Source organism: Coenobita brevimanus, chromosome 79 (assembly GCF_032717465.1).
Source record: "Coenobita brevimanus isolate Jiangsu-jjx chromosome 79, ASM3271746v2, whole genome shotgun sequence".
NCBI lineage: Eukaryota > Metazoa > Arthropoda > Malacostraca > Decapoda > Coenobitidae > Coenobita > Coenobita brevimanus.
The window spans coordinates 26,176,870-26,185,880 of record NC_137032.1 but is presented as its reverse complement, the minus strand read 5'-3'; the positions used below and the strand labels follow the sequence as shown (position 1 = coordinate 26,185,880).

Below are 9,011 nucleotides of genomic sequence, written 5' to 3'. Positions count from 1 at the left end.
TGCAGCTCCCCTTCATCTTCACTTAACAACACAATATCATCTGCAAACAACAGTACAGGGGATTTCCACACACTGCCCCCTCTCATTAGGGTCTCTCCAACATACCTTTATCTCTGTTAAAACCTCATCCACATACAGATTGAACAACCATGGAGACACGACACATCCCTGTTTCAATCCAAACTTCAAATAGAAAAATTCACGCAATTCGCTGTCCACACGCACTGCAGCCTTATCACCCTCATACATACGGTTCACGACATTCAACAACTTTACATTTTCTCCATATATTCTTAATACTTTCCACAATCCTTATCTATCCACCCTGCCGTATGCTTTCTCCACATCCATGAAGGCTGCATACAACTTCTTTCCCTTCTCTAGAAACTTATCCACTTAGGACCTAAGAATGACTATGTGATCTACACAACCTCTTCCCCTGCTAAAACCTCCCTATTGTTCTTTAACTAATTCTTCTTTTATTTCCCCAACTCTGCCGATAAGTATACTACCATATACTTTTTGTATTACACTGAGAAGACAAATGCCACTATTGTTAACACACACTTCCTTTTCCCGTTTCCCTTTGTACAGGGGAATAATTATACCTGACTTCCAATCCTCTGGGACTTTACCTTCCTCCCAGGCCAAATCTGCACATCTTTCACACCCATTCTACTACTATCTCTCCCCCATGTTTCAGCATTTCACCACACACTCCATCAATTCCTGGGGCTTTCCCCATTTTGACTTTCTTCATTGCTTCCACAACTTCCATCCTACTGATTTCTTCCTCTCTTCTGACGTCCCTCCTTCTTCCAGGCATTTCCCAGCCACATATATTCGCATTACTTTCATTCTCTATGTTCAACAAATGCTTAAATTGTTCCCTCCATTTGCTTATGCTTTCTCTCTTCTCCACTAGTAATCTATCATTTTTATTTTTCACTCCCCGACTAATTTCACTGCCACCCTGTCTAACTCTCTTTATCTCTTTCCAGAACATTTTCGTACATTCCCTCCCCTTTACACTCAAATTCCTTCCATATTCCTCATCCACTCTCATCTTTCTCCATTTTCACCTCTGTCTTCCTCTCAACATATAGCTCTCTCTTCTGTCTCTCAACGTCCCCCACAACCCTTTTTCTCATCATCTCACAATATGCTTTCTTCTTTTTTGCCACAGCCTGTCTCGCCTCTTCATTCCACCATGCCGTTCCTTGCACCCTGTTTCGTCTTCTCTTCACCCCACACACCACCTCACATGCTGTGCAGATTTCCTCTGTGAATATCTTGGACACACCTTCCCGTCCTCCATCTGCTCCAGATCATATTTACTCAATCACTCCTCCAGTTCTTTCTTATATTCTGCTTTCTTCCCATCCTCTTGTAACCTTTCCGCCCTCCTTGTAAGAACTTCTTCCTGCTGTCCTTCCCTTCTTCTATTCCTCTACTTCATTTCAACCTCAACTTTCACCACCACTAAGTGGTGGTAAGAAAGTCCTCTCCCCCACCCTCTAAATGATCTCGCGTCCATTCCACACTTTCTCATTCTATCATCCACACATCGATAATCAATTATTGCCTTCTGTTCATTCAGTTCACCACCCTCCCTTCTCGTCACTCGCCACATATACCTGCGGATCATTTTGTGCCTGAAGAGAGTATTGGCTATCACCAACCCCCTCCCAGCACAAATGTTCACTAGAGCACTGCCATTCTCATCCACTTCTGCAGGCACACCCCACTTACCAACTGCTCCATCCACCTTCACATTCCCTACTTTTCCATTCATATCTCCAATCAAAAACACACTCTTATTCCTTTCAAACTTTTCCATGCACGCTTCCACCATTGTCAAGAACTCTTTTTTCACTCTGCTTGCACTATCTTGCGTTGGCACATACACACATAAAATCGCCCACATTTGTAGTCCAACTTTCAATGTTACCTATGCAATTCTTGAGCCAACTGATCCATACTCTCTTATACTCTCTTTCCATCTCTTGCACAGAACATTACAAACTACCTTTTGCCCTTTCATTCTCACCCACTCCTGCGCATATACCCCAGTCTATCACACTCTCACCTCACCATTTAATTTCAGTTAATCCACATACATCCACTTTTGCACCCTGAAGCATCAGGACAATCTCTCTTTCACCTCATCATTTGGCACAAATACCCAAGAAATATTTTTGTTAACTCACCCTAGTTATGGAGCTACTGTGGTCAGGGCAAATTTCCCACTTGGCGGGAAAACAGCAATAACCCAAGCGGGACTGACTCTTGCCATTCTTCATTCTCTTGTCTAAGCAACTGCCGGCCTCTCATCGAAATACACATCAAGAACTGCCTTTCATAAACAGGCATGAGCCTTCCTCAGGTGCGAACACTGTGTCTAATGGGTCAGGAACAAAACTTTCATTCATACCAGCTACTGTTTCTTTGATTCTGGGTTCAACCCTATGGGTAGGGATAAGTGATGATGAACAGCATAACTATCTATCTATTGCCAGATGCCTTAATCCTGTAAGGGGTGGCTACACACAAATCGCCTCCATGTCGCCCTCTTCCTCGCCATTTCATTGCCCTGCTCCCAGCTCACACCCCCTTCTCTCATATACCTGTCCACTCCATCCGTTCATCTCATCATTGGCCTCACCCTCCCTCTCCCCCCCTCCACCTCACTGACATACACTCTCCTCGTCAGTCTCTCACTCTCCATCCTCTCCACATGGCCGAACCACATCATTGTGTTTCTCCTAACGCGTCTTAGCACATCCACATTCACACCACAATGCTCCTTAACTTTCTCATTTTTCAGTCTGTCTCTCCACGAAACTCCACAGGCTCCTCTCAGATAACTCATTTCTACTGCTCTCACTCTTGACTTCTGTCCCTCCAGCAAGGTCCAAGCTTCAATTCCATTCGTTAGAGTTGGTATCACAATACTGTCATTTAGTATCATTTCACTTCCATGCTCTCTTCCCTGTTTCTTATCACTGCTTTCAAAGAACCAGTACCTTTTTTTCCTTGTTGTACCCTTTCAAGCACTGCACCCTTTAAACTTCCATCCTTACCCACCACACTACCCGAGTACTTAAATGCACTCACATTTTCCATATCCTCCTCATCCAACCCCACTGTACATTCACTGTCTTCACTTCTCTCGAAGACCATAACTTTACTCTTCCCTTCACTCATCTTTAGATTCCGTTTCTTACACACTTTCCCTAACTCATCCACCAAACCTTGTACCTCCCCTTCGTCTTCACTTCACAACACAGTATCATCAGCATACAAGAGTACAGGGAATTTCCAAACACTGCCCTATATCACTACAGCCGCTCCAACATCCACTGCCCTACCTTGTATATCTTTTATAACCCCATCCATATACAGATTGAACAACCATGGAGACATGACACATCCCCGTTTCAATCCAACCTTCAAATAGGAAAATTCACTCAGTTCACCATCCACACATACTGCAGCCATAGCACGCTCATACATATTCTTCACGGCCTTCAACAACTTCCCATCTACTTCATATATTCTTAATACTTTTCACAATCCTTATCTATCCACCCTGTCATATGCTTTCTCCAAATCCATGAAGGCCGCATACAATTCTTTCCCTCCTCTAGAAACTTTTCCACTAAAGATCTAAGAACGAATATCTGATCTACACAACCTCTTCCCTTCTTAAAACCTCCATGTTCCTCTCCAACTTATTCCTCTGTTATTTCCCTAACTCTGTCAATAAGTATCCTACCATATTCTTTCTTATTACACTAAGAAGACGAATGCCCATGTGATTACCACACACTTCTTTTTCCCCTTTTCCTTTGTAAAGGGAAGTAATTATACCTGATTTCTAATCCTCCGGGACTTAAACTTCCTTCCAGGCCAATCTGCACATCCTCCAAATCCATTCTAGTACTATCTCTCCCCCATGCTTTAGCATTTCAATACACACTCCATCAGTTCCTGGGGCTTTCCCCATTTTGACTTTCTTCTTTGCTTCCACAACTTATATCCTGTTGATTTCTTCCTCTCTTCTGACATCCCTCCTTCTCCCAGCCATTCCCCAGCCACTTATAGTTGCATTACCTTTAGTCTCTCTGTTCAACAATTCCTTAAAGTTCTCTCTCTCTACTCACTTTTTCCCTTCTCCACTAGATTACCAGTGGATAGCATAACATGGCATGATGTTTGTTTGATGCTATTCCTTGCAGAAACTTTGTGGTATGAGGCTGGAATAACGTTTTTCATCTTGTTCAACCAGGGTAGGTAATTTTTCAGACTGAGGCATCAGTCAGCAACAATTATGATTTAACTGAAAATTTAGGGAATTTAGTGCGATTATTATTAATTTACATTCTCTCTCTCTCTCTCTCTCTCTCTCTCTCTCTCTCTCTCTCTCTCTCTCTCTCTCTCTTTAAAAGATACTGATATTTTTCACAGGTTTACTAATGATTTTTTCCTTTCAACATGAACCCACTTCTGCCCTACAGAAATAACCATGGGTAAGTGTATGAAATATCATACGTTTATAAAAGTGCGCCACACTTCATTGTGTGTGTGTAAATTATTGTTATTAGATTTAAAATTATTTTCTCTTGAGACTCATATGCAAATGCTGGTTGCAGTTGTTTTGTATAAAAAATAAATCTTCTACTTTAGTGATTCTGAGATGATGACTTTAAGCTGAAGTTCTCCTAGTTTAATTTGTTTTACTCTGCATGAAGTGCAATACCATACTGCATCCTTAGTTGTGTCCATCAAATACTAAACAAATTTGGTACAAAATGAACTATATAATGATGGTGTACCTATACCTCTCAGAATAATGCTTGAGTGAGCTTGACTGCAGACATAGGTGTGGGTGGCCATGTGACAGGTTATCCATCACTAGTTTCAGTTAATACGGTAAGCCCTTGATAATCTGACTCGCAATTAACTGACACCAAGATTAACTGCCTACTTCATTTTTGATCTACCCTTTTTTTAAATCTGTTCCTGTGAGCTGTTCAACACTTTAGCAGTGAAGATTGTCACTCTATCTTCCAATTTTTTTCATCCTTTTGTGTGAACATGCTTATTTCTCTTTACGGATTAATGATGCAAAGGGTGAAGTGAAGTGTAAAAAACTTGATATTCAGCAGAAAAAGATGTTGAACTAATTATTACTTAGGCATTTATGCTGGAATATCATCACGACAGTGAGTAGTTTCTGAAGACAAGGGAAAATTTTATAAATAACAAGTATTCTTCTTCTTTGGCCCATTCAAGTTTGATTTGATTTGGAAAATGGAGACGTCATCTCCTGGCAGGGGGAAGAGCAACAATATTTCTGATACCACTTCCGCAGCAACATAAAATAGTGGAGACATTTTTTGCTATGCTCTCAGAAAATCAACAAACCATTCTTGGCCTTGAAGATTCTTCCTTACAGAGGTTAGAAGAATTCAGGTAGTTTAATTTGGTCAGGATTTTCGGCTAACATTTTATTCTGTCATTGATTTTCACATAGATGCATTGGTTTTTCGAGGATAGGGAGGTCATGTAAAAATTATAGCAATGGAAATTAATACCAACATTGTATTTAACCGTAATAGGTTTCAGCCCCATTCAGATTGCGTCCATCATAAAGTCAGCCTCTCTCTGTGACCAGCATCTTCACGCCGTGATATTGATCGGACTGTGTAAATACATTTTTCATGATAGAATACAGGATTTGGTGTCATTTTAAAGTTGAATAGTTGTCCTTTACTGTAGCATGTTAAAAAAAGGAAAACAAAGAAATTAAAAAGTCAAAATGACGAGCTGAAGTTAGGCAAAAAGCAAAAACTTTATATCTTGCCTTAGAAAAACATTCACCAAGAATAAAGTAATAAAGACATAAATCTGGCTTGACCCATGCAAAACTACGATAAATTACCTTTACGGTGAGATATAGTATAGGGCTATTTATGCATGTTATTGCACGATAAAGCAAAAGGAAAATGACGCACAATTTTGTATGATTCGGCCGCATATTCACTTAGTGATCTTTTTCTTTGATCGGTCTGTGTAAATATACTTTTCATGATAGAATGCTGGTTTTAGCGTCATTTTAAAGCAATGACGAGATGAGTTAATGATGCTTAAATGCGACGTACGATGAATATATTACTAAAGTATCTACAATGATGCATGAATGCGTTATCGGAATCTCTGAAGCTGGATCTGAAATGGCGCGTGAACGAATAATCAGAATCTCAAAGAGTTCTTCACACACACACACACACACACAAAAAAATCCACAAAAATCAAGATCTGATATCCAAATCAATGTGAGGTAAAAAAGATAAATTTACCCAAAACAAAGGCAAATTGTTAGTCTTGTGCTTAGGGAAGTTTGAGCTTGGACTTAAAAGGGTTGAATAAGATGTGAGACACAGAATTTTTTGAGTACTTAGAGTAGTACATGCACTTACATCCGTGAGAAAGGGAACAGTGAGTGAGTACAACCATGCATATGGATGTAGCGATGTATATTCGTCTGGCTCGATTACACGACTTTTCAGCTTATCTGACCCGCACCTTATATGACCCACTCTTCCCCATATAGGTCATATAATCAAGGGATCACTAGCCACTTTTGCCAAGCAAATACACTCCGATATCAGTGGTTGCATATCATAGCTAAGTGTATGTGATAATTATGTTATAACATGTAATAAAATCACAGACAGTCAGACAAAGCTGCAGATCTAATCTATCTTTGGGTCCATTACAGGTTAGACGAGGAGCTAATCCGCCAAGGTAGACAGCATTACATGAACCGAAGGGATTCCACAGTGGAGTCACTCACCACCATTAAAGGATTTAGTTCAATACAGACTGCCAGAATGCAAAGTGACCCCACAGAGGGTGAACTAAGTGAGGCTGCTGAGGAGCAACCAGCCACTAGTTATGATAACTCCCTCACCACACCCCCCTCAGGAGTCTTGCATTTAAATAATGACACTGATGGTGATATTAGCCCTCACCTCCAGGAGAACCACCAGCTTAGTGTCGGTCCCAGTACTGAAGTTCTTAATAGCAGGACTAGCTCGGAAATTCCCTGTTCTGCCTTAAGGGAAGCCACCAAACATTCTAAAGACAAAGAAAATACAGGTAGTACAAAGTCATTATCAAAAAGCACTTGCACTAAGAGCACAAATCAGAATTCAGTGCCAAAAGTTGTATGTGATGGTGGTGTTGTTCCAAGAAAGAAATCTAGAGACAATTCAGAGACCAAATCTTCAAATAAGCACTCATGTAGTGTGGCAAAGTCTCAGTATCCTCATGAGGGTGCTATTCGCCAAAACCATATCAGCTTAGGCACCGATATTGAAATAGACACTTCCTATTACTGTGATGTCACTTTAAGGAATCACACAACAGCTGACGGAGCACATAGAGTGGTGTCCAAAAGCAACTCTGCCAGCAGTAGTCATCCTTTACCAGATGACAGTGATGACCTTATACCGCGAGCATCTAGCTTCTCCCAGGGACCAAGAAGGGAGTCTTATCGTGACCCCACCATGGCTCGCACGGCGTCCCCACCACTTCTGTGCCACAACAAGGTCTTCCCGCAGCATGGGACGGCTGCATCACCTGTGAGGGAGCGCATCAGGCCTATCACCACCAGTCCTGCAAGAACCTGGGGTCACAGTCCTGGACTACCGTGGCCACAACAACCAGATTCAATTGCAGCTCGCCCGACTAGTTTGCAAGGAATCAATACAGACTATCAGGTTCATTCATGCTCGCAAGACCTGCCCTCACCTACTGAATCTACCATGTTGTGACGCTGGCCACCTCAAGGCACACTAATCTGCTCTTTTTCTAATTTAAGTTTGTCTACCATCCATATATTTAGTTTCATCTCATCCTCAATCATTTAGTGTTTGAAGTAACCAGATTACCTCAGTGACCTTAAATCAAGTGTTTTAACTAAGTATCAAGCTTTTCTTTCAAAATGTGAACTCTTTTTCTGTAACAATCAACCACAATTATTTATTTGTCTCCTCATTCTGATTTTTTTCGTCCATTTCTTCCAGCATATTGTGTAGTTCTACTCTATGCCATAAGTTTTTCTAGTGCTGATTATTTTGTAGCTACTGCCACAACCAATTGAGCACTCATTTCCAGAACAAATATGGGTGCATTTGCCACTCAAGTGCCCCTTTATGCACGTACTTCCCATGTAGCTATGTAAGTACTGGCTCTCAAAATGTTTCTGCGAGCACTTGCATTCACGGACAAATTTTGGTAACTTGCATTATGGTTCTCCAAAGCACTTAGCTCCGGGATCTATTCAAGCATTTAAGTATATGGCCCTGTTACAGAACTTCTTTTTATGACAACCATGGAAGCAGGTTGACTGAAATATCCCACAAGATGCCTGGATCACGCAGAGCAACAGTTCTATTCTCCTTGAACGCACACCATTGCACCACTTGGCTTACTAGTCAGGGAGTACAATTCTTTCTTAGGTGGCAACCTTTCATGCATTTTTGAGACTGAATGACACTATTCTATGCCTGGTCATTGTGAATGAAGGAGTGATTTACAATATCATGTTTCTTTGTACTTACCAAGATGTGTCCTTCAATGAAACTTCGTATTTGAACGATATCCTGCTGTGCTGGATATCTATTTCGTTCGTACTGTGAAGATTCACATTACTTGATCAACACTGCTGGCCATCAAGTATAGCACTGAAGTATCCTCGCCATTCCTGGCATAACCGAACAGCCTTGGTGTGTGACACGAATATGTGCTGAGTGGACAACAGCAAGAAATAGTTCTGGATTATACTGCAAGCTGCCCTCAGCTCCGTGGGAAATGCTTCTGACTGATTGGACAGCAACCCTCAGTATATCACCACATTCAAAGCAATAATGCTCTCCTTGGTTGCAATTACACCGATGCCTGGTTATGCTCAGTGTTGCTTATCCTGGTGCAGATGTACT

General features: G+C 41.2%; 1 protein-coding gene across 1 annotated transcript in view; it reads left to right on the top strand.

Annotated features, from left to right (window-relative positions):
- LOC145409063 (uncharacterized) overlaps window positions 1-7,844 on the top strand; it is a 328,905-nt gene extending 321,061 nt beyond the window's left edge. The window contains exon 23 of the mRNA XM_080279615.1: window positions 6,788-7,844. Within this exon, the coding sequence (XP_080135741.1) occupies window positions 6,788-7,844 (1,057 nt within the window). The remainder of the gene's footprint in view (window positions 1-6,787) is intronic.
- The last annotated feature ends 1,167 nt before the right edge of the window (window positions 7,845-9,011 follow it).